The sequence below is a fragment of the Triplophysa rosa genome, linkage group LG19 (genome assembly GCF_024868665.1).
Source record: "Triplophysa rosa linkage group LG19, Trosa_1v2, whole genome shotgun sequence".
Taxonomy (NCBI): Eukaryota; Metazoa; Chordata; class Actinopteri; order Cypriniformes; family Nemacheilidae; genus Triplophysa; species Triplophysa rosa.
In genome coordinates, this window is record NC_079908.1 from 6,122,651 (window position 1) to 6,150,646 (window position 27,996).

The 27,996-nt window shown below is 39.5% G+C and overlaps 4 protein-coding genes across 5 annotated transcripts; 2 read left to right on the plus strand and 2 right to left on the minus strand.

The window, feature by feature from the left end:
- Positions 1-787: 787 nt before the first annotated feature.
- Positions 788-6,261, plus strand: LOC130570095 (DNA ligase 4-like). The gene is made up of 2 exons (XM_057360213.1): positions 788-1,525; positions 2,101-6,261. Exon 2 carries the CDS (start codon positions 2,101-2,103, stop codon positions 4,843-4,845), a length of 2,745 nt encoding a protein of 914 aa, XP_057216196.1. The 5' UTR covers positions 788-1,525; the 3' UTR covers positions 4,846-6,261.
- Positions 6,262-6,915: 654 nt separating this feature from the next.
- zgc:56585 (uncharacterized protein LOC393297 homolog) lies at positions 6,916-8,952 on the minus strand. Its single transcript, XM_057360490.1, has 8 exons — positions 8,824-8,952; positions 8,599-8,696; positions 8,324-8,447; positions 8,120-8,226; positions 7,940-8,039; positions 7,713-7,789; positions 7,402-7,565; positions 6,916-7,310 (listed from the first exon to the last, which is right to left on the minus strand). The coding sequence occupies exons 2-8, from the start codon at positions 8,689-8,691 to the stop codon at positions 7,184-7,186; spliced, it is 792 nt and encodes a 263-aa protein (XP_057216473.1). The 5' UTR covers positions 8,692-8,696; positions 8,824-8,952; the 3' UTR covers positions 6,916-7,183.
- A 2,710-nt stretch (positions 8,953-11,662) lies between these two features.
- Positions 11,663-15,864, plus strand: cdc23 (CDC23 (cell division cycle 23, yeast, homolog)). Its single transcript, XM_057360825.1, has 16 exons — positions 11,663-11,878; positions 12,244-12,316; positions 12,467-12,604; positions 12,693-12,735; positions 12,825-12,930; positions 13,311-13,443; positions 13,522-13,699; positions 13,795-13,892; positions 13,995-14,076; positions 14,148-14,301; positions 14,379-14,498; positions 14,576-14,651; positions 14,752-14,813; positions 14,910-14,988; positions 15,461-15,580; positions 15,693-15,864. Exons 1-16 carry the CDS (start codon positions 11,769-11,771, stop codon positions 15,855-15,857), a joined length of 1,737 nt encoding a protein of 578 aa, XP_057216808.1. The 5' UTR covers positions 11,663-11,768; the 3' UTR covers positions 15,858-15,864.
- Positions 15,865-16,701: 837 nt separating this feature from the next.
- On the minus strand, positions 16,702-27,819 carry kif20a (kinesin family member 20A). Of its 2 annotated transcripts, none has more exons than XM_057360822.1 (19): positions 27,446-27,814; positions 27,062-27,251; positions 26,532-26,645; positions 26,279-26,398; positions 25,894-26,032; positions 25,333-25,508; positions 25,173-25,260; positions 24,883-25,095; positions 24,660-24,771; positions 24,408-24,482; positions 24,119-24,262; positions 23,624-23,792; positions 23,377-23,538; positions 23,144-23,283; positions 22,904-23,006; positions 22,494-22,764; positions 22,269-22,360; positions 17,530-17,667; positions 16,702-17,064 (listed from the first exon to the last, which is right to left on the minus strand). In XM_057360822.1, exons 2-19 carry the CDS (start codon positions 27,239-27,241, stop codon positions 16,711-16,713), a joined length of 2,790 nt encoding a protein of 929 aa, XP_057216805.1. In that variant the 5' UTR covers positions 27,242-27,251; positions 27,446-27,814; the 3' UTR covers positions 16,702-16,710. The 2 variants fall into 2 exon arrangements, with proteins under 2 accessions (XP_057216805.1, XP_057216807.1); XM_057360824.1 differs by lacking the exon at positions 16,702-17,064 and adding an exon at positions 17,074-17,322 and having other exon boundaries at positions 27,446-27,819.
- Positions 27,820-27,996: the final 177 nt, after the last annotated feature.

The window sequence follows — 27,996 nt, forward strand, 5'->3', positions numbered from 1 at the left end:
ACAATACATGAGGACGGGTTTTGGAAAAGTTTGATGTTTCTTAAAGAGACACGCAACGCGACGTATGAAAGCTTTTGGATTATTACTACCAAGGCTAGAATTAAGACAGATAAAAAGACACATTATGATGTAGAGTCGTTATTTTCTCTGGCTGGCTGCAGGTTTGCTCTCGTGCTATATTGGGACGTCAGGAATCTTATTTAATAAATCTATAGAGATACACGTTGTTTTTATCGAATATAAGGAATCATTTATCACTTTAATAAGTTGTGAATAGACAAATATACAAATATTTAAAAAACTAATAAATGATTAAAATGAAAAAAATATTTTAGTATTTTAAAAATCATTTGACTTTCTTTGGCCATTTGTCAATAGCTCTTCTTTGTCATTTTACCAAATGCTTTTCTTCAGTCTATTTTCTGGCTAAGACACGCAGAGCTTAACAACGTAACGTTATATTGATTCTGCATTTTATTATGTAATATGAACTTTTTCAGCAGTATTACTTCAGTACCTTTACAGTACATATAAAAATTATGCATTTATGTAAATAATACGTAAACAAAATCTTGTAATGATCATCGTATCTGTGTGTGATCTGAAAAATGTTTAGTGTACGAGCGCCACCTAAAGTCCGGTGCGTGCGCTTCAGAAGACAAGACAAAGGCACGTACATCTCATAAAAGTTTAGACGGGGCAACAAAAGGCTGGACAAGTAACTAAAAACTAGATGGAATAACTGCAAGTCAACATGATTGGGTATTAAAATTATATTTTACAGAGGCATTGTCTACAATTTGTGGAACAAACACAACACAAAATTGCGAATACTTTATATCTCATTATTTAGCACAAAATACAGTTCAGCACAAAAGATTAAGAGAATCTGGATAAATCCTGCATCCGTTACAACATAATGTAAAAGAGGGTGCTGAACTGGTTTGCCTGCCGTCAAGACTTTTGACCAAAAACATTTGGCATATCATGAAACAACCAATAACTACTGCAAGTAGAATCCACTATCAGACCCGAATGCGACAACATTCGTCTCCCAAAACTCCAACAAAATGGTCTCCTTAGTTACCAGGCGGCGATCATCGGTATTCAAGCACGCAATGACACCAAGTAAAATATTTTTATACATCATATGCAATTATATATTTTTAAAGACTAGAAACCGATCACAATACGAATCGATGGAACTGTTAATATTTTCTTTACATAGATGGCGCTGTTACCAAGGTGGTGGCTTTGACGGAAACGAGGGGAATTTCCGTGTGTTACATCAAAATACGTCCTGACAGTCGATGTAGCTCGAATTACGTTTATAAAAGCGATTCGTCACACAAATAAAATTAAATAAATTAACAAGAGATATAATTTTATTGAAAAGCATTACACATGGATGTACATGCAATTGTCTATTTGTTAAATTAACACATGACGTAGACATCGCTTTGAACGTCGCTGTCAGTAATGCGGAAGTAAACTTTTCAAAACCCACCAGTCTTCATTCTCACAGGTTGATAGCATTTTGTTTATATGTTTTCTAATGAATAAATATTATTGATTGTAATAGATTATAGTTGGTGTGAATCGTGTGGAGCGTGTTAGATATTGTGAGGAGAGTCTCTTAATACAACCATGGTTTTATTATTAAGGGTAACTTACTAACCATGTTGTTTTTGGTAACGTTAGATTGATTATCGTTTGTATTACTATAGTTTTACTACAAATAGCATGGGTAATCTACATTTACTATAGCGTGAACATGGTCAATTTGTGCTATTGTTGAACCATGGTTAAATTTCATAAGGGATAGGCAAATCTTGTCAGAAGTTAGCTTGATGTTTGAGGTTTGTCAGATAGCCTACTTAGCCTTTGAAAACTTTGAATATTATTGAATATAAACAGGTTTGTTTCAATTGTGTCACATTTGTAGAAGTGAACACAGTATAGTAGTATCATTACTCCAATACCAACTCAACACCCGCATTAAAGATTCACGTCAATAACATTTCTCATGATGTCCTAGTTAGTCATACTCTTTGGGTTTAAGTATGTATGTATTTTAACTTATTTGTTTGATTCTCACAGATGTCCTCTGCAATGATGGAAGGTTCTTCAAAAAGCGATGCCACAACACAGACCTCTGTTGCCGCACAAGTTCCCTTCATCAACCTCTGCACAGTTCTGGAGAAAATCCAAAAGACCAAACTCCGACCAGATAAATCCATGATCCTGAAGGACTTCATAGATTCATGGAGGAAGTTCCATGCGGCGCTTCACAAGGACAATACAAGCACCACAGACTCATTCTACCCAGCCATGCGTCTCATCGTGCCTCCATTTGAGCGAGAGCGAATGGCTTACGGTATAAAAGAGAACATGCTGGCCAAACTTTACATTGAGGTTTTAGGTCTTCCTAAGAATGGACCTGAAGCAAACAAACTTTTGAATTACAGAGCCCCGACTACATCCCAAGGGGAAACAGGTGACTTTGCCCTCACGGCGTACTTTGTCCTCAAAAACAGGTGCACTAGCAAGGGGAATTTAAGCCTCAAAGAAGTCAATGACTTTTTGGATTCGGTAGCGTTCAACAATGCCAGCAAACAGAAGGATCAGGTGAAGAAAAGCCTTTTACAGGTGATAACCCAGAGTTCAGCATTGGAGCAAAAGTGGCTTATTAGGATGATCCTTAAGGATATGAAACTTGGCATTAGCAAAGAGACGATACTAAAGGTTTTTCATTCAGATGCACCGGAATTTTACAACGTCACAACAGATCTGGATAAAGTGTGCAGGCAACTTCACGACCCATCCGTGTCGCTAAGCGAGATGTCCATTAATCTGTTTTCTGCTTTTAAACCAATGCTGGCTGCCATTGCCAACATCGGACAAATCGAGAAGCAAATGTGCAACCAGCCGTTCTATGTTGAGACGAAGCTTGATGGTGAACGCATTCAGTTGCACAAAGTTGGAGATGTGTACAAATACTACACCAGGAACTCTTACGAGTACACGCAACAGTTCGGCGCCTCTCCACTGGAGGGCTCTCTCACGCCGTACATTCACAACATCTTCAAACCTCACGTGGTGAACTGCATTCTGGATGGCGAGATGATGGCCTATAACCCCACGACTGAGACCTTCATGCAGAAAGGCAGTAAGTTTGATATTAAAAGGTTGGTGGATGACTCGGAACTGCAAACTTGTTTTTGTGTGTTCGATGTGCTGTTGTTAAACGACGAGAAATTTGCAAACGAACCCCTCAAGAAGCGTTACGAAATTCTTCATACCATCTTCACCCCCCTCAAAGGCCGTTTCCAGCTGGTTTCTAAATCCGAAGGGAGAACAACGCAAGAAGTGGTGAACGCTCTCAACGAAGCCATTGACAATCGGGAGGAGGGGATTATGGTTAAGGACCGGATGTCTATATACAAACCCGATAAACGTGGTAAAGAATGGCTGAAGATTAAACCGGAATATGTCGATGGTCTGATGGATGAACTGGATCTGCTCATAGTGGGTGGCTACTGGGGGAAAGGCAGGAGAAGCGGAATGTTGTCGCATTTTCTTTGCGCCGTGGCCGAGGAGCCGAGTCCCGGGGAGAAGCCCACGGTGTTCCACACGGTCTGTCGCATCGGATCGGGCTACACTTTGAAAGAACTTTACGATCTCGGACTGAAGTTGGCCAAGCATTGGAAGATTTACAACAAAAACCATCCTCCGGCGTCCATCTTGTGCGGAACGGAGAAGCCAGAGGTTTACATAGAACCGCAAAACTCCGTCATCATACAAGTCAAAGCAGCGGAGATCGTTTCCAGCGAAATGTACAAGACCAGCTGCACCTTACGCTTCCCCAGAATAGAACGAATCCGAGAGGATAAGGAATGGCACCAATGCATGAACTTGACCGAACTCAGTCAGTACCGTTCCAAGGCTTCTGGAAAACTTGCGTCCCGACATCTACACATCCAAGAGGGTCTACCTGAAAAGAAGAAGCGAAAGGTTGCGGCCAAGCCCAAGAAGACCATCGGTATCATTGACCACTTCCGATCTCAGGATTTATCAGCCGTCGCCAAAGAGACCGATATGTTCGAAGGGGTGGAGTTTTGCGTCATCAACGGAAACGACGAGCGCTCGAAGGCGGAGCTGGAGAAGTACGTGGCACGCGCTGGAGGTATCGTCGTTCAGAACCCTGGAAGGGACACGTACTGCGTGATCGCCGCCGTGCAGAACTTGAGGGTGAAGAACCTCATCTCTTCAGACCAGCACGATGTTGTGTGGGCTGCCTGGCTCGTGGAGTGTCTGGAAAAGAAGCAGGTTGTACCATGGCAGCCGCGTCACATGATCCACATGTCACCGCCCACGAAGGAACATTTCGCAAAGGAGTACGATAAGTACGGAGACAGTTATTACGTCGATACGAATGAACAGCTGCTCAGGGATGTGTTTGGAAGGATCGGACAAGTAGACGCTGAGGTTTCGTCTGTGGCACAGATGGAAGCAAAGTACACTTGGGATGACTTGCACACTAGCATTTTTAGGCCTTTTGGTGCATACTTTGACCGGTGTGCTGATTTAGGAGATCCGCATACGCTTATCAAGGGTACGTGTCTGGACACACGAGCCTTAGAATTCAGATTTCATGGTGGTTCAGTTGTGGAGGAACTGAAGGAGGGAATCTCGCATGTCATAGTAGATGATGAGGGAAGGATTCTGGACTTGAAGACGCTAAGGCGTCTTTATAGGAAGAAGTTCAAAATCGTTCGTGAATCATGGGTGACCGATTCCATCAAAGAAGGCCATGTGGTGGATGAGATTGACTACCTCGTATAACAATGAAGGCTACTACACAAAGTGTTAGAACGCTGATTTTAATATTTGCTGCCATGTTTGGAAATCCGTTATTTTTCCATCTAAAATAACTAAATTTTAAAGACTAATAAAGAAAATATTGTTGTCAGGATTTTAATGATGAAGATAAGGGTGTTGTTTTTGCTTAGAGTGTAATAATGCTGTTGAAAAATGCCGACATCATATCCATCTAAAGTGCATGGCTAGTTTTGCTCTGTTCTAAACAAATATGGCCATTCAAAATCAAACGTACTACAAAAAAGATAGACTGTGTTTTAATAGTTAATAAATAGAATCGTGGTCACCTTGCTAACACAAAGGTTACAGTTGAAATACTAAATAAAGTGGGATGACCTATTACAAAATTGTCTTAATATTGATGTTGATGTTACTGCACTATTAATTGTTTTATTAAATATTTCGGGGAAAAACCAACTGTTCTCCTTAAAGAAGCATTAGTTTTAACTGTACAGCAGTATATATATATATATATATATATATATATCCCTTTTCAACATTTAAAAATGCTGATTAAATGAAAATTTGAAATGGGTCTTTTATTTTTTTCTGCGGCTTTACTGTATATGTATGAATACTGTATATATAAAAAGGGTTTTGATTAGCTTCTATCAAACGCTTACAAAACATAATTATTCATTCTTTAAGAAATGTTATTTTGCTGTGTAAATGAAGACTCACTTATCTTTCAGCCGTTGTTCTTCTATCTGATCACATCTATCAAAACAAGTCTGAAATATCCATATCCACCCTGGCCTACAGCACATACACATGAGAAACTGACATTTTAGTCATCTAGTCATCCATGGAATGACAACAAAACTGCATGTATTTAGATACTTTACATTTAATGCATTTGGCACACGTGTATTCAAAGCAACTTATATTGCATTGCATGCATCAATTTTAACCTTTTGTGCTGCTATCGCAATGTTTTACCAGATGAGCTACAGGAACACTTAATTGTCCGTGGGAAATAGTTATTAAAAATTGTGATATTTGTTTAATTTCAGTATTACACATCAGTAAAAACAAAATTCAGTCAAACACCGTCAGTGCTGAGAAATACTGTATGTGCTGTATGGTCATGCTTCACGATGCCATAGAAGGATCTTTTTTGTATAAATGGTTCCATAAAGAACCTTTTACATCAGAAGAACATTTCTGTTTCATATAAGGTTCTTCAGATTATAAAAAGGTAAGAAAGAGATGATTCTTTAAATAACCTTTGACTGAATGGTTCATTATGGAACCAAAAAAGGTTCTGGCATTGCTGTGAAGAACCTTTAAAGCACCTTTATTTTTAAGAGTGCATGTATGACCCCCTGCCTGAAGCCGTGCATTTCAATAAACCAGACAACTCAAATGGCTTTTTGCTTTTATAAAGCACCATCAACAATAATATTTGTATCATTTATTATTTTTATAGTTGTTATAGTTTTGTTTTAGTTTATTTATATTTTAGTTTTTATGTTAATTTTATTTGCATTCATAGCAAATTTTGTTATATGCTTTTGTCATTCTATTATTTATTTTTTATGTTGCTATATAAAGTAGTTTGTGTTTATTATTATAATTTTAGTGCTTTCAAAACATTTCTATTTTTTTATTAGTTTTTAAGCCAGTATTTAATTTAATAAACATAAACTTTTTTAAAGTTTTAATTGTAGTAAAGTAAAATTAAATGTATTTATAATGATGTAGAGTCTACATTGTAGACAATTCCTTCATCAAGTATTATAATTTTTCATTTTTACTGTTGTTTTTGATACTAAAACTGGAAAAACCAACAGACATTTTAAATGATTTTTAAAAGAAAGAAACTTAAGTGATTTGAAAATGAATTTTAAGATTGAAGAGTACATCACCACATGTGTTTCAGATGCAAGTTTTAGAAGAAATTTGGTTTGTTTAAAAAGTTTAAATTACACTTTAACTTCCTATTTAAAGAAAGATTCACTTTAATTATCAATTTTGAATTTAGCTCGTTTAGATTATATTATGCATTAAAACAAAATGACATTGAACACTCAGTATAATCAGTATTTTTATTGTAATGATTTTTATTAGTGACGTCAATATATTAATGCATGATCATTTACTGTGTTACATGTTAACAATCACTGCAATGAATAAAGCAGATCTCATTTCTTTTCATTTCAGCTCTTCAGGGCTTGAGTTCTTTTATTCTCAAAATCATGATAAGCAGACAACTCAAGCTCAAATGCAAACCCATCCACTCAAACATATAATGCGGCATTAGATTTAGAAACACGAGGCCAATGAATCAGAAGCTGATTGGCTACTCTCGGCTGGGACGTCCAGGAGGGGGAACGGTTTTAACACCATCCGTGTCAACGAAAATCACTTCTCCTTCCTTACTCTCATCTGTCACAAGAGTCAGAAAGGCCTTGGCGACATCATCAGTCCTGCAAAACAACACCACAAGAAACAATGAAGGATTGATAGAAGACAAATAGCTTCTGCATGTTATTCGTCATTGAAAGGATATTAACTCACTCAAGAATGCCATGTTTTTCCAATGCCTTCTCTGTCACGTCCTTAAAATGACAAAAATGCCCAATCTGCTCCTCTGAATTCAGAAAGGACATCAAGCTTGTGTTCACAAACCACGGACACAGAACATTGATTCTCACGCTGGCATTGGCCGCCTTGACAGCAGCCTGTTGACACATGCAAATAAAAAAGTAATATCTACCTATTTAGCAAAGGTGTGCACCACATTATCATTCAAAGTAACTAAAGTGGATTGTGAAGTTGTGGTCTCATTGCCTATTTTCTTTCACCAGAACTAAAATCTAAATACATACTGCCATAGAACGGCTGAACCCCACGACTCCATGTTCTGTTCCGCTGTAGACAGGTGCTGTTATCATCGGCCCTAGACCTGCCAAAATGGAAAATGGAACTTTACAAATTGTACTTTAAATATCACTTAGATTTACTTCTGGTATATTAATTTATGGTAGCGGTCAACAACTTCATATTCATTCTTTAAAATAATTTGAGATTTCCATGAAGCAGAGCAGTATCAAACCTGCGACAGAAGAAATGTTGATGATCACTTTTTTAGTTTTTACATCTTTTTCGCTCCTCATTTGTTGTAGAGCCAAATAGGTGCCCCTGATCACTCCCCCCTGTATTGATCAAATACACAAAACGTGGATAGATGGAAAGATGGATGCTGGATGGAGTAGAAAGACGAACTGAATCCTACCAGGTTCACTGCGATACTTTTCTCCCAGTTCTTTTCATCAATAATCCCTGCATTGTTGCACATAATGTCAAAGCACCCAAACCTTTCTATAGCTTTCTGAAACGCACCTGTAAAGAAAAGGAATTCTTCAGCATCTTTTACTTTTGTCAACAGATTATTTAATAATTTCTAGACAATAAAAGATTTGAAGAGTTTTTTAAAGACCTGCAAACTGCTCCTGTGATGACACATCGGCAATGTAAAATTCAGTCCTGTCTGGGCCGTATTCATTGTCAAGTGTGGCTTTCAGTTCACTTCCCAGTGATTCATTCATGTCGACGATAGCCACCTGTATTAAAAAAAAAAAACATTTAAAAATGTTGCTGTATGGAAAACATTAGATTAGCTCTATTCAGATTATAAACATTTATTTAGCATTGTGGCTGGACCTACGGAGGCAAACTAATTTTATTGCTAAAAAAGCATTTTTAGTAATTCACCTTTGCACCATTTTTCAGGAGTATTTCAACAAAGCTTCTGCCCAAACCCTGAGCTCCTCCTGTCACTACGGCCACTTTATCTTTTAAATCCATCACACCTGCAAACAAAACACACATCAGTATCTGCATTCAAAAGGAACACAATGCCACAAAACTACAATAAATGAATATTTTCAACTCTTTAAAATCTCATCAACCCCCACAACTTCACAAGTATAACTGTACCTGGACAACCCCAAATACGTTCAGCTCGAGCAGCACAGATGAGAGTCAGGAGTAACTAACTTGCTGAAAACCTCCTTCTCATATAGGAGATCTTCCGTGCATGATGCAATAGTAAAATATGAATTTGTTTTGTGCTTTCCATCTATTTTGTTTGTTAAGTACAGTATGTCTTTACACTGTCACCCAATGTCAGATGATTGAAATGTCTAATGAATCTGTTTTACATGAAGGTCTGCAAACTCAGCTCTTTCACAACATTCACAGCAGTGGCTTTATCAACAGTTATATCTCCAGGCCCACACATTTTACATAAATAGTTTGCTTTGGGGCGTCTTTGAACAGTTTAAGCATTTAAAAGTTGACGTTTTAAATGTCTGTAAATGTCTGCATTTACAGGTCATTGGACATCAAGGTTTATATAAACTTATATTATCGAGACCATGCAGGAGACAGCATATCAGGGTCACTGGTCAAACTAGGACAATATAAGTATTTGTGCGAGTGTGTGTGTGTGCAAATCTCTCTTTTTTTCTAACAACATTCAATACTAACAAATGAGTTACAAAAGAACATGTTAAATAACTGCTATAATATAATAACATAATAATGCAATGCAATACAATGCAAAGCAGAAATGATTTGTTTTAAAACCCAACTAAAATAAACAATAAACATGTTCATGAATAACGCCTCTAAATTGTCACGAAATGCGGAGTGGAAGAACCCAGATGCAGGCAAGAGATATAACAAAGGTATTTATTCAAACAAACAAAACAAGTGAAACAAAATCCCACAAGGGGGAAAACAGGCAAAGATGCAAAAAAACACACAAAATAAACACCTCCCACGTGGGGGAATAAAACGGAGGGACCGAGTAACAAAAGACTAGGATCTGACTTACTTTAAACCAAGGACACATAGACAACGTGTTTGACAACAAACCGACCACAGACAGAGAACAAAGGGGCATTATATACGGGAACACTAACGAGGGACAATTACACCAGAGACGTGACGGGCAGGTGACAGAGATCACACACAACGGGCATAATTACGGGAGACAGGAGGGCGGGGCTGAACGACATGACAGGAGAACACGCAGCACAAAGTAAACAACAATGGCCACGTGTCCTCCACACATAACAAAACAAGCACAAAAGACATGGCACCGTCACAACTCCGTCCACAGACCAGAAACCTCATGATAGGAAGGACAGAGTTGTGACATAAATGACTTTATTAATAATACATCGCATTCTATAAAATCGAAAATTTGAATTATCATTACCAATATCTTTATCAGAATTATCTACGTTTATATAATTATAATAAAATCACTTATATAATGATGTCCTATTATTATGAATGACATCTACTATTATTATGAATGATGTCTCAGATGATGAAGATCTTGCCATATTATTACTGTACCTGTGTCCTCCCTCAAGTGTTACTTCTATATTTATCTTGCTTAGCCATTTTTGTCTGTATGTATCACGGGTATGATTTTTTTTCACTAATAAAAATTTTTAATTATACATTGCAATTTTTTCTTTTTTTTTAAATAACATATAACCAGGGGTGCACATAAGTTTTTCTATCTGGTTCTCAAGAGAGCACCTGGAGATTCGGTTTTGTGCTCACATTGCACATAGTGTGACAAATTATATTTACCCATTAAAAATAAAATTAAAAAATTAGTTACTTTTTAATGAACAATAAACAAAATAATAAAGTGGGATAATACTATATTTATATTACTTTAAAGTACACTTAAAATACAATGATAATATATTTCTTCTTGTTTTTCTTTTTACATTAGTAAATATTAATTTTCAACACCAATTTTGAAACCTAAAACGACAACCTTTTTGGTTTTTGGCAGGTTGCTGGGAAGTGCACTTGCGAACGCACATGGAGACTTGTGGTGCGGAGCTGGGATCGAGTATAGCATCGAGAAACACAAGCTGCGTGCAAGTGTCAAGTTTAAACAGCTTGTCCTCTTAGAAAGTTTAATTTGTAATTTGTATGCAGTAAACCATTGGAGCCTATATGACACCTAGTGGCAGTTGTTGGTGTTGCGATTCAAATTATCCCAGAAACCACATTTTTTGTGATATCAGCTTGAAATTTGACACAAAACTTGTTTAGAAGTATTTCTTTAATTTTCTGGTGTTTTTTTTGACTGAACCATTTTTTAAGATTGTTTAGTCAAATAAAACAATGTTTATTGATTATTTTATTATTATTAATGTACAATTAAACTGCTATAACTATTTTTTTTATTTCATTTTTCAACTTCAGACACTTTTAAAATAAAGTGTAGAATCTCTTCTTTAAAACAAGACCAAGATTAGGTCTCTAGACAAAAGCATTCCAGAGTTACACTGATTTAAAAGTTGAAATCACTTTTTAGCCAAATCCTCAAAAAAGTGTATCGACAGTTAACGGGTTAAGGGGTTAAGAGAAGCGGTGTTTTGGTAGACGCGCAGCGCAGCGCAGCGCAGTTCCAGACATTCACAGAGGCTGCGCGCGCCGCGTGCTTCTCTAGTAACGAAAGCAGAACCAACAAAGGCGGAGCTACCAATACTCCGTTTTTCATCATTTACACCCAGGTCCCGTTTAACACCGGGAACAAACGACATATCAGTAGTTTTAGCAGCATTCAGTACAAACGGAAATCTTATCCAGTATTACATTTAGTCGGTCTAAAACAGTGATTGTGCATCAAAAGGTTTCAACCATGTCAGTACGCAAATGAGCGTTCTAAACTTGTTTACAGAGCGCATTTTTATTTTGGTCGCGCATGCGCACTTGCGCACCACTTATGCGCATCCCTGTATATAACGGTGGAGTGAATTTCTTTCTTTCTACGGTCTTTTGTGAGCCAGTCGACTCGTCTGACCAATCACGTCTTGCGCTCGGGTTTGACGTATATATGAAAAATGGCGGCTACCCGCAGCAGTGAGATTGGCGACTTGGTTCAAATAAAGAAACAACTTATTTCCATTATAGCACAATGCAAGGAAAGAGGACTCGTCCACAGCGTGAAATGGTAAACAAATATATTTCTTATTTTTGTGTTTAACGCCAGCGTTACAGGAACACTTTTATATTGCAGTGTTTTCTTGGGTGACCGCTCGCTAGCATGGCAGCTTAGTGAGCTAACAACATGAAGTAAGGGTAGACACCTAACGTTAATGCTTTAAACACTAGACGGGTCGCTCACAAGAGATAATGAACCAGATGTAAAAATGAAGGGCGCAAGACTGCAAGTACAAAGTAGCATACAGAAAGTCACTGCTTATAATCCACATCCAATGCTGAATGCATGTGAAATAACTTGACTGTAGCTTCCATTTCATTCATATGTATTTCTCTTTAGTGGATTAAAAAGAGTTTTGACCTTTTGTGTCACAGGGCGTCCGAGCTGGCGTTTTCTCTGGCTCCTCTTCCTCTGAATGAGATCGCCCCACAACCTGAGCTAACCGAGGTCAGTCTAAAGCTCTTCAACCCTCTTTGTATGGCTGCTTAAAGTTCAGTGATGTTTCATTCTTTTGTGGGACTCTTATTGGCATTATCCTCTAAACAATCATTGTCTACCACAGTGCATGTGACCGAATGATTTTATTCCATCTCCCAGGAGGATGCCCAGGATTTGGATGCTCTTTGTTTGGCCAAGTCATATTTTGACCTGAAGGAATACGATCGAGCTGCATATTTCCTCCGTGGCTGCCGGAGTCAGAAGGCATATTTTCTGTATATGTATTCACGATATCTGGTGAGAGCCAAATGTCTTTTTTGCTTTGTTTTATATGAAGGTATGTGGAAAATAGAATAAATGTATATCCTGTTGTTTGTCCTCTTAGTCGGGTGAAAAGAAGAAAGATGACGAAACGGTCGACAGTCTTGGTAAGAGAGAAGCTTTAGATCTTTTTACACGGTGTTTCCAACACAGGTGGTGTCTGACGCCTCGGAAACAAGCGTGTATCTGGTTGCAGGTCCTTTGGAAAAGGGTCAGGTCCGAAACGAAGCCCTGAGAGAGCTGCGGGTGGAGTTGAGCAAAAAACACAGTGCAGGCGAGCTGGATGGATTTGCACTTTATCTGTAGGTATCATTTAGAGAAGCGATTCTTAAATGGTACTTTACGACTCTGAAATAGGAAGAAATATAATATTTAATTCAAATGGAAACTGTCTTTGTAAACTATGAAACTATCTTTACAATTGTGCTTGGCTAGAGATGTCAAATAAATGCATTTATCATCTTAAAAGAAAGGGGAAACAACTTATGAGACTATTGAAACCATTTTAACGTTTATTTAAACGTTTTTTTTGTGTGTACTCTCTTGGGTAACGACCTGACGTTTAACGTTACATCATTCCAGAAACAAATCAGTAATAAAAAAAATGTTACAGATTCACTTGGAATTCTGGTAGTGTTTGTAAAATACCTTTTGTTAATGTGGGCTTTTTATTTCTCACCAGCTATGGGGTAGTCCTTCGGAAACTAGATTTGCTAAAGGAAGCGGTGGAGATCTTCGTAGCCGCCACACACGCCCTCCCTCTGCACTGGGGATCATGGCTGGAGCTGTGCAATCTCATCACCAACATTGAAATGGTACGTCTTTATCAATCCCATCATGCACATTGCACACTAATGGAGACACATTTTCATCATCTCCTCTGTCTTTCTCAGCTCAAGTCTTTGTCTCTGCCGGACTGTTGGGTAAGGGATTTCTTCATGGCACACATGTACACAGAACTTCAGATGATCAAAGAGGCGCTCCAGAAATATCAGAGTCTAATGGAAGCTGGGTTTGCCAAGAGCACCTACATCATTTCCCAGATCGCCGTGGCTTACCACAACATACGAGGTGCATCTATGGTGACGGAAAAACTTCCATATTAAGCTTGAGCTGTACGATACACGTTTTTATGCTCACGATATTTTTTGGTGTATCCTCCTCAGATATAGATCAAGCGTTATATCTGTTTAATGAACTGCGGGAACAGGATCCATTCCGCATCGAGAACATGGACACTTTCTCCAACCTGCTCTATGTTAGGGTGAGATCGCCGAATGAGTTTGTGTACGCGTACGTGCTTGGAAATAGTGTTGTGGATGACTGGAAACTGCTTTTTATTCAAAAATCTGTTGTTTTCCTTCAGAGTATGAAGCCCGAGCTCAGCTACTTGGCACATAATCTGGTGGAGATAGATAAATATAGAGTAGAGACGTGCTGCGTTATAGGTGAGTGTTTGACCCTGACGCACACATTAACACTTGACATAAACACTTCTAATTTCATTTGCTTTCCACAGGGAACTACTACAGCCTGCGCTCTCAACATGAGAAAGCCGCTCTGTATTTTCAGCGAGCGCTGAAGCTGAATCCACGCTGTCTGGGCGCCTGGACTCTCATGGGTCACGAGTATATGGAGATGAAAAACACATCCGCTGCCATTCAGGCCTACAGGTACATCATGTTCTACGTGCACGCTTGATGTGTCTCTAAACTGTCCTTATCAATGCATGACCTCTATGTGTCTTTAGACACGCGATTGAAGTGAACAAAAGGGACTACCGTGCCTGGTACGGACTCGGACAGACCTACGAGATCCTAAAAATGCCTTTCTACTCGCTTTATTACTACAGGAAAGCCCATCAGCTCAGGTGAGCACAGCATTGTGTGAACTGGTCTTTCTGTGTTTTAATTTTGCTTTGAGTATACAATGTTTTTTTGTGTTCAGGCCGAATGACTCCCGAATGCTTGTAGCTCTTGGTGAATGTTATGAAAAGCTATCTCAACAGGTTGAGGCTAAGAAGGTAAGTGATGATTCCGTACTCTCTATATAGATTGTCATGTAAACACTTTTGTTTTAATGAAGCTTTGATTTTCTCCATCATTTTGTTTTTGTGGGCGCAGTGTTACTGGAGAGCGTATTCTGTTGGGGACGTGGAAAGAATGGCTCTTTTAAAGCTGGCAAAGTGAGTTGTTTCCTTATGTCATGGGTAGAAATGTGTTCGTGTGAATACTGATAATTGTTTTAATTTTGTGGTGATCTCTTGTTTGCTTGTTTTTAGGCTTCATGAGCAACTGAATGAATCTGATGATGCTGCACAGTGCTACATAATATACATTCAGGATATTTTCTCGTGTGGTGTAAGTCTTCTTGGAGTAGATTATGCATAACTCACACACACACATTTTCTTTTGGAATACTAAAATTTTTAAAGACAATTAAAAAGGGTGTTAGGTTTTTTTTGTACTATAAAAAGGGAACTGGTATATAACTGGCCTCGGTTATACTAGAAGAAAAGAAACATTGTTTAACCCTTGTGTGGCGTTTGGGTCCGTGAACCCATATTATATATTTTTCAATTTTTTCATAACTGTGAGTCAACACATTTACTTTCCTGGGATAAAGTAAAGTGCTGTTAAGTATTTTTGCTTAAATATATTAAAGTATCGTTTAAATTAACATGCACGATTAGAGCATATATTTTTTAAAGAAGGTGAACGGTCGTTTTCATTTTAATATTAAAATAATTTGATCACAATAAAAATAAAGGTACCTATCGTATGAATGCGTTGTGATGGTTATAAATCCTGAATGTGTTTTGTGTGATCACAGGAGCAGTTGGTGCATGCTGAAGTGAGCACCGCTCTGAGATATCTCGGGCAATACTACTTCAAGAACAAACTCTATGATGAGGCGTCTCTTTGCGCTCAGCGCTGCTGTGACTACAATGACGTATGTTTCCTTAGATCTCTCTCTGATGTAATCGACACTGAAGCTTTTTTAACAGGCTTCCAGTTGATTAGAACAATGCTGAGATCATGTCAAATTTGTTGTCTTTTCTCAGGCCCGTGAGGAAGGCAAGGCTTTGTTGCGACAGATCTCCGCCGTGCGAGAACAAGGAGAGCCTTCTACAGACCTGACCTTACCCTGCGTCTTCAACCCGCTGTCTAACAACACAACTCCAGTCAGGAGAGTTTCTCCATTAGATTTATCTTCTGTTACACCGTAGCCCGTGTACATCATTTTTCCCACTTTGATGCCATTGCCAATACTGTACAATTGAATATATTGGAAGTTTTTTTATCATCAATAAATTTGGGTGTTCAGATATGAAAAAGTTCTTCAAAGAACACATTGTAAATAACTTTGTATAGACAGACACCATGTTCATTACACCAAATAAATTCAAACCGAACAAAGACTTCCGAGACAAAGCATTGAACTCGTTTAATTGCAAATATCACACAAGTAGTATGGGTTTGATAATGCTATCGAGAGAGAGACGGACATTCAAAAGTGACAAACCATCAGACACAAACAAGTTCAACCTTGCAAATGTGCAAAAGAGCAGCCAAAACAATAATGTAGTGCTCTAACCTATATCAGACAAACATGCATGTTTATTTGGCAACTGGCAAAGAAATACTGAACTATTAGTTAACTTCCAGAATTACACTTTGGAAAAATAAAGCAAAACATTGTATATAGTGTGTATACATATTAGAGATACACATGGAACTCCTATTACCTCAATTTGTATGTGCCGTTGATTCTGGTTTGCATAATACATATAAAAGATGTGAGAACACTCAAATGAGCTATACATTAACATTCAAATCACATCCAGATTACAGTAGTGTGCTACCGTAACATTCTGCTTTTACAGTAAAACAGTCAAAAATGCAAATGATCAAAGCCATAAGAAATTGTAAAACTAGGCCCTTACAAGACCAGCAGAATCATTCTTATCTAAATAAATCCCACTTATGAGAGAACAAAGCCACCTGATTATATTATAATGCTTAAAAAAAAAGCTTAAATGTGTACATTAAAAAGCAAAACAAATCGATCTTCAGACCAGATTAATATTTAACCCTGCGCTGGACGGGAGTGGACGGAGGTGAGGGCTGTCGCGAGCGCAGTATGCGTGTGTAAGGCGTGGTGACCTCTGCCCGCTGACGAGTCTGTCTCACGGGGGTCTTGGAAGGAGTGCGTGAGGGAAACAGGGAGCGGAAGAAGGGTCGTTTCTCTGGAGGTTGGTTCTCAGCGTAAACTGCCGCCACTGCTGCTCCGCATCCTCTCTTCTTGCAGGAGCCGGGTGTCACGGGGGGCTGGGGCGGCAGCGTGCCCTTCAGCTGCGCCAGTGTCTCATCTTTCCTGCGCAGGTCTGCTTTAACCAGCTGCAGGCTGGTGTGCAGCTCCACCAACATTTGGTCCTGGCCGACAGAGAGACGGGAAGGAAAGGGGGGGCAGAAAGGGTTAGAGAGGCCAGAGGGTAAAAAGTGAGGCTGGAAGGTGGAGTTATTCGAGCAGCGTGGGTGTTTCAATTCATTCACAGATTAGATTATATGAGAACATCACCAAGAGGAGAAATTAGAACGAGAAACAGCATTTCTGAAGCATGCGAATCAGTAAGCTCCGAATCATTTCCATGTTATTGTGTGCATTTTGTTCTTGGCATGAATTTTCACAATCTAAACCAGGGTAACGGGGTTAAAGAGAGAATACAGAAAGAAAGAAAAACAGTAGAGGTTGGTGCAGTAGAGACTACGAAGCATTTAAGATCAATTAAAATTGCTGGCTAATGTAAAATGTTTAGATTATAAGGGTACATTAGGCTAGAAATTACTGAAAATGCGACAATCCTTGAACATTAACTGCGTGTGGCATTTACATGTTACCTGTTTGGCAAGTTTACTGTCTGCAGATGCGAGCGCGTGACGCAGCTTCTCGCCGTCTGTGTTGCGGCAGCACGCTCTCTCTCCGGACTGCAGTTTAACACCCAACATCTGTAACTCCATCCTCAACTGCTTCAGGTTCTGAACGCAAAACACACACAGTCCATCATATATTCTACGTGTTTCTTCTCAACAGACTTATTTCAACTTCTCATGAGTAGAAAAGCAAGGCTATGACAATTGAGATACACATTACCGGTCAAAAGTGTAGGATCAATCTTTATTCATATCTTTCAACAGTTTAGAATAATATTAAACCCATCAAAACCATGACATTTCACAAATGTAGCTGTGGGAATTATGTTGTAACAAAGCATCCAAAATAAATTAACTCCATGTTATATTTTAGCATCTTTAATTCTTGACTAGTATCATACACTTCGCATTTTATCATCCAGCTCTCAACCTGGGAAGCTTTTTATACAGTGCTGAAGGAATTTCCATCTATGCTTGGACTCTTATTGACTGCTTTTTATTATATACAGAGCTGGGTAAGTTACTCTGAAAAAGTAATTAATTACTAGTTATTATTAATTACATATTCAATAGTGTAATTAGATTATTGTACAAATTACTCTCCAAAAAGTATTGAATTACTAATTACTTTCTATATCCTACATCAACCTTGATTAGTTAAGTGATTCAAGGATAGACATGAAACGGCTCTTTTAATTCACTCAAATAAATAATTTAAAACTTACATTAAGTGCACAGCAAAATCGTCAGTGTTTAAAAAGGTCAAACGAACTCTCACAGTGTATATATATAATAGACACTTTGAGAGTGTGGATTATACATACACTGGCGATTTTACTGTGTAGTACTATTAACTGACCAAAGTATTACAAATGTGAGAATTATACATTAAAGCACGGATCGTAAAGTTAGAATTTGAATGTCCACTATTGCACACAGTAGTTAGTTTAATTACTTAAGAAGTAACTGTATTTAAATTACAGAAAAACAAGAGTAATCCCTTACTCTATGTTTTCAAGTGAAAAGTAATTAAATTACAGTAGCTAATTACACCCAACAAATATATATATATATATACAGTATATATACAGTCATGACCAAAATTGTTGGCACCCCTGAAATTTTTCCAGAAAATCAAGTATTTCTCACAGAAAAGTATTGCATTAACACGTTTTGCTATACACATGTTTATTCCCTTTGTGTGTATTGGAACAAAACAAAAAAAAGGAGGAAAAAGGCAAATTTGTCATAATGTCACACAAAACTGCAAAAATGGGCTGGACAAAATTATTGGCACCCTTTCAAAATTGTGGATAAATAAGATTGTTTCAAGCATGTGATGCTCCTTTAAACTCACCTGGGGCAAGTAACAGGTGTGGGCAATATAAAAATCACACCTGAAAGCAGATAAAAAGGAGAGAAGTTGACTTAGTCTTTGCATTGTGTGTCTGTGTGTGCCACACTAAGCATGGACAACAGAAAGAGGAGAAGAGAACTGTCTGAGGACCTGAGAACCAAAATTGTGGAAAAATATCAACAATCTCAAGGTTACAAGTCCATCTCCAGAGATCTAGATGTTCCTTTGTCCACAGTGCGCAACATTATCAAGAAGTTTGCAACCCATGGCACTGTAGCTAATCTCCCTGGACGTGGACGGAAGAGAAAAATTGATGAAAGGTTGCAACGCAGGATAGTCCGGATGGTGGATAAGCAGCCCCAAACAAGTTCCAAAGAAATTCAAGCTGTCCTGCAGGCTCAGGGTGCATTAGTGTCAGCGCGAACTATCCGTCGACATTTAAATGAAATGAAACGCTATGGCAGGAGACCCAGGAGGACCCCACTGCTGACACAGAGACATAAAAAAGCAAGACTACAGTTTGCCAAAATGTACTTGAGTAAGCCAAAATCCTTCTGGGAAAACGTCTTGTGGACAGATGAGACCAAGATAGAGCTTTTTGGTAAAGCACATCATTCTACTGTTTACCGAAAACGGAATGAGGCCTACAAAGAAAAGAACACAGTACCTACAGTCAAATATGGTGGAGGTTCAAAGATGTTTTGGGGTTGTTTTGCTGCCTCTGGCACTGGGTGCCTTGACTGTGTGCAAGGCATCATGAAATCTGAGGATTACCAAAGGATTTTGGGTCGCAATGTAGGGCCCAGTGTCAGAAAGCTGGGTTTGCGTCCGAGATCGTGGGTCTTCCAGCAGGACAATGACCCCAAACATACTTCAAAAAGCACCCAGAAATGGATGGCAACAAAGCGCTGGAGAGTTCTGAAGTGGCCAGCAATGAGTCCAGATCTAAATCCCATTGAACACCTGTGGAGAGATCTTAAAATTGCTGTTGGGAAAAGGCGCCCTTCCAATATGAGAGACCTGGAGCAGTTTGCAAAGGAAGAGTGGTCCAAAATTCCGGGTGAGAGGTGTAAGAAGTTTATTGATGGTTATAGGAAGCGATTGATTGCAGTTATTTTTTCCAAAGGGTGTGCAACCAAATATTAAGTTAAGGGTGCCAATAATTTTGTCCAGCCCATTTTTGGAGTTTTGTGTGATATTATGTCAAATTTGCTTTTTTCCCTCCATTTTTTTGTTTTGTTCCAATACACACAAAGGGAATAAACATGTGTATAGCAAAACATGTGTTAATGCAATACTTTTCTGTGAGAAATACTTGATTTTCTGGAAAAATTTCAGGGGTGCCAACAATTTTGGCCATGACTGTATATTAGACATTTTTATTTATTCAGCATTTTATGTGTATTGTGTACATTCCAGTCCAGTGTCTGTTGAATTTCAACAAATTCAAACCTCAGGAGTGAAAAAGTCATCCAACAGCAATGTGAAAGACTGACAGCATGACAAGACACGACAATCACATTAAAAAATAATGTTTGAACTTTTCCTAAATACATGTATCAAATATTGCTGTTGTATTGCTTAAAAGTGAATATGAACTTGTTTTCTTTGCTGTATTTGAGGTCTTGTTAGTAGTTCAAGAATGAAACATAAAATATTTTACAAAAACATCCTATGAAATAGTTCATATTATGCTTATTTAATATATATACACTGCGTTCCAAATTATTATGCAAATGATATCTTTCTCTGGTTTTCCTAATTTGTCGATGCAAATGACAGTCAGTATAATTTTCAAGTAATCAACAGTTAGGGTACATTTGGAATTTTATTGAACAAACCTCCCACTGACAACAGTATTTATTTAAAAAATGAAAAACTCAAAATGCACTGTTCCAAATTATTATGCACAACAGAGTTTGAAAACATTTCATAGGTTGTAAAAAACTGAAAATGGTCATTTGTTGAATTTGCAGCATTAGGAGGTCATATTTACTGAAATCAAAAGCTATTTCAATCAAAAACATCCTAACAGGGCAAGTTACATGTTAACATAGGACCCCTTCTTTGATATCACCTTCACAATTCTTGCATCCATTGAACTTGTGAGTTTTTGGATAGTTTCTGATTGAATTTCTTTGCAGGATGTCAGAATAGCCTCCCAGAGCTGCTGTTTTGATGCTAACTGCCTCCCACCATCATAGATCTTTCGCTTGAGGATGCTCCAAAGGTTCTCAATAGGGTTGAGGTCAGGGGAGGATGGTGGCCACACCATGAGTTTCTCTCCTTTTATGCCCATAGCAGCCAATGACACAGAGGTATTCTTTGCAGCATGAGATGGTGCATTGTCATGCATGAAGATGATTTTGCTACGGAAGGCATGGTTCTTCTTTTTGTACCATGGAAGAAAGTGCTCAGTCAGAAACTCTACATACCTTGCAGAGTTCATTTTCACACCTTCAGGGACCCTAAAGGGGCCCACCAGCTGTCTCCCCATGATTCCAGCCCAAAACATGACTCCGCCACCTCCTTGCTGACGTCGCAGCCTTGTTGGGACATGGTGGCCATCCACCAACCATCCACTACTCCATCCATCTGGACCATCCAGGGTTGCACGGCACTCATCAGTAAACAAGACTGTTTGAAAATTAGTCTTCATGTATGTGTGGGCCCACTGCAACCGTTTCTGCTTGTGAGCATTGGTTAGGGGTGGCCGAATAGTAGGTTTATGCACAACTGCAAGCATCTGGAGGATCCTACACCTTGAGGTTTTCGGGACTCCCGAGGCACCAGCAGCTTCAAATACCTGTTTGCTGCTTTGCAATGGCATTTTTGCAGCTGCTCTCTTAATCCGATGAATTTGTCTGGAAGAAACCTTCCTCATTCTGCCTTTATCTGCACGAACCCTTCTGTGCTCTGAATCAGCCACAAATCTCTTCACAGTACGATGATCGCGTCGCTTAAGTTTTCGTGAAATATCTAATGTTTTCATACCTTGTCCAAGACATTGCACTATTTGACGCTTTTCGGCAGCAGACAGATCCTTTTTCTTTCCCATATTGCTTGAAACCTGTGGCCTGCTTAATAATGTGGAACGTCCTTCTTAAGTAGTTTTCCTTTAATTGGGCTCACCTGGCAAACTACTTATCACAGGTGTCTGAGATTGATTTCAGTGATCCAAAGAGCACTGAGACACAATACCATCCATAAGTTTAATTGAACAATATAAAATTAAATGTTTACGACACTTAAATCCAATTTGCATAATAATTTGGAACGCAGTGTATATATATATATATAGGAAAGGCTCAACACTTTTAATAAGAAACTGAAAGAATGCATTCCTCACCCTCTGACCCTCCTCTAGTTTCCTCTCAGCTGTAATCGTCACTGTGTTGGTGGTGCCAGAGAAAGAAGGATTTTCTTGGAAGCGCTTCAGTTCTACAAACAGACCAACATTTATGTTATTCACTCATAACCTTTCGCTTCAGAAAGTTTTACCAGTCAAAACCCACTATGATTTGCAAAAGAATGCTATTTTTGTTGGAAAACAGATATCACATGCAGAAGTTACCGAGTGTTTTCAGCCGCAGTTCAGTTTGCCTGAGGTCCAGCTCGGCTTTACACTGGTCCAGCTCGGCTTTACACTGATCCAGCTTGGCTTTACACTGCATGAGCTCTAGGCACTCGTGTTCTGTGTTGCGTGCGTGTGTTGAAGCCACGCGGCGTGAGCGGCGGGGAGCATTAGCGTCCGTCACAGGCGGGAACATGGGAGCTGGGGCTATACCGCTCTCTTCCCTCTCTTTGAGAGCAGCACTAAGTTCTCTGACCTCCTCGTCTCGTTCCTTCAAGAAATCAAAATGCGTCAAGATCTTTTCATGTTCCCATTAACACCTGCCTTTTAAAGTGACCAGAGACCACCGAAGGGACCACCAGTCTCTTGAGTTCAGTGTGTTAAAACTGCCTCTCTTTCACAGGACTGACCTCTAATTCTTGGCTGTAATATTTTTTCAAGCTGCTTTTCAGGATGTTGATCTTGTTCTCGCACCTGTTCTCCATCAGATCCCTCTCGTTCTCCAGCGTCTCACTGCGCAACAAGGGAGACATTTAAAACCACCAACGATACCAACACATCTTCATACTGACCGCATATGTGGAACATTTATATTGACTCTCCAAGATCCGTAAAAGTTTAAGGACCGTAATCCAAATCATTTGGGTTACCTGAAGTCATCCTGCATGCGGCTGATGACCTCCATCATTTCAGCACACACCTCCTCTCGAACCTTGACCTCCAGTTCTTCTTTCTCCTGCCGCTGACGTAGCACCTCGCGCTTCAGAACGTCGATGGCCTTCAGGAGGCCCTGCCCAACACAAATACATCCAGCTGAAATAACGGAACACCTCTGAAGGACGAAATCGACGAGACTAGAATGAATCTAACTGTGTGGATTTACCTCAGGGTCAAACATGGTGATGTCTCCTTCCTCATCGCTCTCCTCCTCTTCCTCTTCCTCTTCCTCTTCTAGCAGTGTGGTGTCGTTTTGAGGAGCTTGCTGCTCACGGAGCAGCGACAAGATGTACGCCACACGTGTCTTACTGCACGGGCCGTGCACCAGCTGAAGGATCATTTGAACAAGTCAATGTTTGGTGAGTTTTTAAATGTTGACGCACAGAAAAGTGAAAAGAACAGCATCTTTTTACCTGTGTGGCGATGGCAGAGAACTTGAGCGCTTGGAGGGTCTCGTCATAGGTGGAGGCGCAAGGGTTGATGTTGACCACCATGCAAGAGCGTCCGTGACCACAGAAGAAGCTCTGGAGGACTCTGGTTAACTTGCTGTCTCTGAATGGAACGACCAGGGGAGGACGTGACCTTTGCAGAGATGAGAATCGATTTGATTTAAAGTCAATGACACCAAATTAGTTCTTCGCGAGTCGTCCATTTTGGGGTAAAATAACCGTTTAAAGGGACATTTCACCCAAACATGAAAATTCTGTCATCATTTATTCACCTGTATGTGACCCTTTCTTCTGTCAAACACAAAAGAAGATATTTTGAGAAATGTCTCAGTGGTTTTGTGTTCATACAATGGAAGTCAATGGGGGCTAGTGTTGTTTGGTTACCGACGTTCTTTAAAATATCTTCTTTTGTGTTCTGCATAAGAAAGAAAGTCATACAGGTTAAGTACGGTCACTCACTTATTGGTCTGATTGTGTCTCAGAGCAGTGATGCAGCGGCCCAGTGTGAGCAGGGAGGTGTTGATATTATTCGCCTCTTTCATTCTCTCTCCGTTCTGCTGATCCTTACAGCGCTCCGATCCAGCCAGATCACACACCGAAAGCCTGCCGATTAAGACAAACACTTTAGATTACTACAGAGAGTTCTGTCATTTAAATCTAAATCTAAATCTAAAAAAAATCTAAATCTAAAAAAAAAAAATCTTAAAGGCTAGATTATAAAAGAAAAATGTAAAAAACCGAGACTAACTCGCTGATTCGGGTCGTCTGTCTCAGATCCGCTTGGGGCTGCACTTGTAGAACACGGATGGTAAAGATGCTATGACTAAAAGAGTGAAAATGTAATATTAGCCTCACGCAACAAGCATGTTTTTATTCATGTTAACTTGTTGTACTACCATCTTCAAGCATTTACAGACAGATTTTTTGTAAGTAGCTTTTAAGTGACATCTCCCACCCATTTTCATTCTACATCAGGTATAGTGATGTTGTCAGTGGGTACCTGCGGCTGGAGTTGTGGTTTAGCTGAGTGCTGGAAAAGCTTTGGTTACGATGTCCAACCTTAAGCACTTTCCAGGCTTCTTCTGCACTTCGTACGTGAATCCATGTCAGATCTAAAGAGAGATTTTTTTTAATTCTTTTACAGATAATGCACTTGTAGCACACACCTGCAGGCTACTCGTCATGCTACTCGCTGTTTGAAACCATCTCTGTGCGATTCCTACCTTTCACATAAGGGTTTCCATATTTGTCATCGCTGAGGCGTAGAGTGGCTCTCTTGCGGGACTGAAGAGAAGGCGGAGCATCCAAAAGATCGTACAGAAATTCGTTGTAGATCTCATAAAACGAGACCCAAACTGAGAACTGCGCCCCCTCCTCCAGATCCTCCCCACCACTGAGGGACAAACCGTTCGCCTCCAAACAAACGCCATCTGAATCTGGAGCACAAAGACCAATTAGTGTTGTAAAGAGAGGTTATATGATTCATTGTGTGGAGTGGCAGATAGATGCTCACCTTCGAGCTGTGTTGCTATATGACTGGTAGCTGAGAGTCCACCGATGCCGCTGTCCCAAGACAGACCTGCACGCAGCCTGGACTCATCCTAAACAAAGCACTGACAGTCAGATTCAACACAGGCATCTCTATAGGACAATAGATTTTCTTGTCCTTTCACCTCTTTCAGCAGAGCTTCACGCCCTGTTTCCTCAGCGCGGACCTCGCTGGCGTCCAGTTTACGGACCTCCTGGCTCAGTACAGGCTTGAGGTCCATGGCAGAGTACAGTCGGCCAGATAGCTTAAGGAATACAGACACCAACGCCCGTGGCAACAGACCTGCCTCTCCACCGCTCCCTGTTCAGTCAAAGCAAAAATAGGACACGTTATCCAATTGAAGCGCAATGTTGTTTAAAGTGATAGTTCATCTAAAAATGAAAATTCTATCATTATTTATTCACCCTCTTGTGCAGAACACAAAAGAAGATATTTTGGAAGAAAGTTGGTAACCAAACAGCACTGGCCCCCATTCACTTCTAATGTATGGACACAAAACCAATGCAAGTGAATGGGGGCCAGTTAACAACATTCTTCAGAATATCTTCTTTTGTGTTCTGCAGAAGAAAGAAAGTCATACAGGTTTGAAATGACAAGAGGGTGAGTAAATGATGACAGAATTTTCATTTTTGGGTGAACTATCCCTTTAAACTAAATGAAAGATGGTGCATTGTTGTCATTTTACCTTGTATGGTATAGGTTTTGCCAGAGTTGGTCACACCATAGGTATAGAGGAGGCGATTCTCTCCACGCAGAACATCTCGCACCATCTCTCGTATGGTGTGATCATAAACTTCCTGCTGAGAAGTTTGTGCTCCAAAAATCTGGAGGAACAAAACACTCCTTCAGTTCAATAACATGAATATTTGACACCATGCTCATTGTCTTTAAATGTTTCAAAGTTTAGATTCAAAAACAGATTTTTTTACTGGAACTATAAATGTGTGAACGTTTTTTTCATTAAAAATCAGTGGTTGTGTGCATATCTTTACTGTGTCTTTTGACGTTATACAACGTGCCAAGTTATACATTGTTTTCAGTAGTTTTGATCTACTAAGGACATGGATTACCTTAGTGAATGTAAACTTATGCAGGCTTTGTGCAACCCCTCGCTCTGCGTTCTTCATGTTGTTGGAGTCTTTGGGCGCTATGAGCAGGAGGCTGTCCTCAGACTGCACATTCACACAGCCCTAAACACAACATTTCATTCACAATCATGACTTTCGTAATCATTCCTGTAAAAACATGAGGTCAGAATAGCCAAAAACACCGCACCCAGCCTGCTGCACTCACAGAGGCGTGTCAATTTCCTCATGATTTTACCTGCTCCCCTCCCCGCTCCTTCTCAGCCTCGGTAAGAGGACGAATTCTCAGGAAGACCTTCAGCTTCTCTGATCCATCATCAGCGCTGCCTCTTCTGCTTACATCCCCCTTGAGCTGTTTCGGGTGACAGAGGAGACGATGTAAAGACAACTAACATGTCTAATGCATTACAGTGGAGCTATTCATAAACAAGCAGTTTGTTTTACCGGAGGAAAAACATAACTTACAGCCGGTTTTAATGAAAAGAAGTCAAAGACATTAGGAGCGACTGAATGACTGAAAACATCAACGTCACATCTCTGGGGCAAGTGTCTAAGCATCTAACACATTTCTGCATCTAACACATTTCAATCAAAACTATAGATATGTTCCACTAACACAGATGTTATTTCGTTAAACAGATACCAGTTGCTTTTGATGTTTTGTCACCTAATTTAATGTCATTCATATACTTATAACTGTGACTTGAGCTTCTAATACAGTTGTGGGACAACTGTGTTGAAAAGAGAAGTTATAACATGTCATCATACCGCTTTAGCTGGTGTTAGAGAGTCTGCAGCAGCGGTTATGACTGAAATCTCTGGGAGATGGGACACAAACCGCTGAGATCTCATGAGACCTCCAATATCAGCAGCCGTGGATTCAAAGACGGCCCCGCATTCATCATCATCGGACAGTATTCCGCAAGGAGACGCTAATGTCAGGGCCATTACAACCGATCTGGACACAAAAACACTGCATAATATGAGAATGCGTAATGTAGATTCAGTTACTAATAATACAATTCGTGAATAACATGAACTATTCGTTTTAAAGGAAAGCAGAAAATGTTTATTTAGCTGGCTGGGGGTCTCGATTTCTATTAGCAGTTAGCATAGCATATCGTGTTATTTAAAATAAACGTATAATCTTACCTTGCTTAATGACGTCCTCGGGAAAATAATACAATCCAAAATGCAGTGTTGCGAATATATGACACCTACAGCTAAACTAAGTATAAACCTAAAAATGTTTCACTGAGCGCTTCTGTTCTGTCCACTTGCAATTCCGCACTAACGGCTACTACTGAGACAATCACCGATTCGAAAACAGCGCTCCGTGCTCTCCACCAATCAGCGTCTATCAGAGCTCCAGGGCATGACCAATCAGTGTCGCGGGAGATAACGGCTGTTTCTAATTGGTCAACATTCCAATGTCGCCACTCCTTAAGAGGCGTTCCAGTCATGGTTCTAGTGACGTTTTAAGCACGTGTTTTTTCAGTAATTTTACTTAGCATTAGGCGCGGTATTTGGCTGGCATAGAGGTATGCAAACTTGTCACCTGTTGGCGATAGTGGTGGGCGATACTGTAAAATTTAGTATCGATCCGATACCAAGTAAATGCAGGGCTAGTATTGCCGATTTCGATACCGATACCAATACTTTTAACTTTTAAAAAGCATTCACTTGAACTTACATTTACTTTC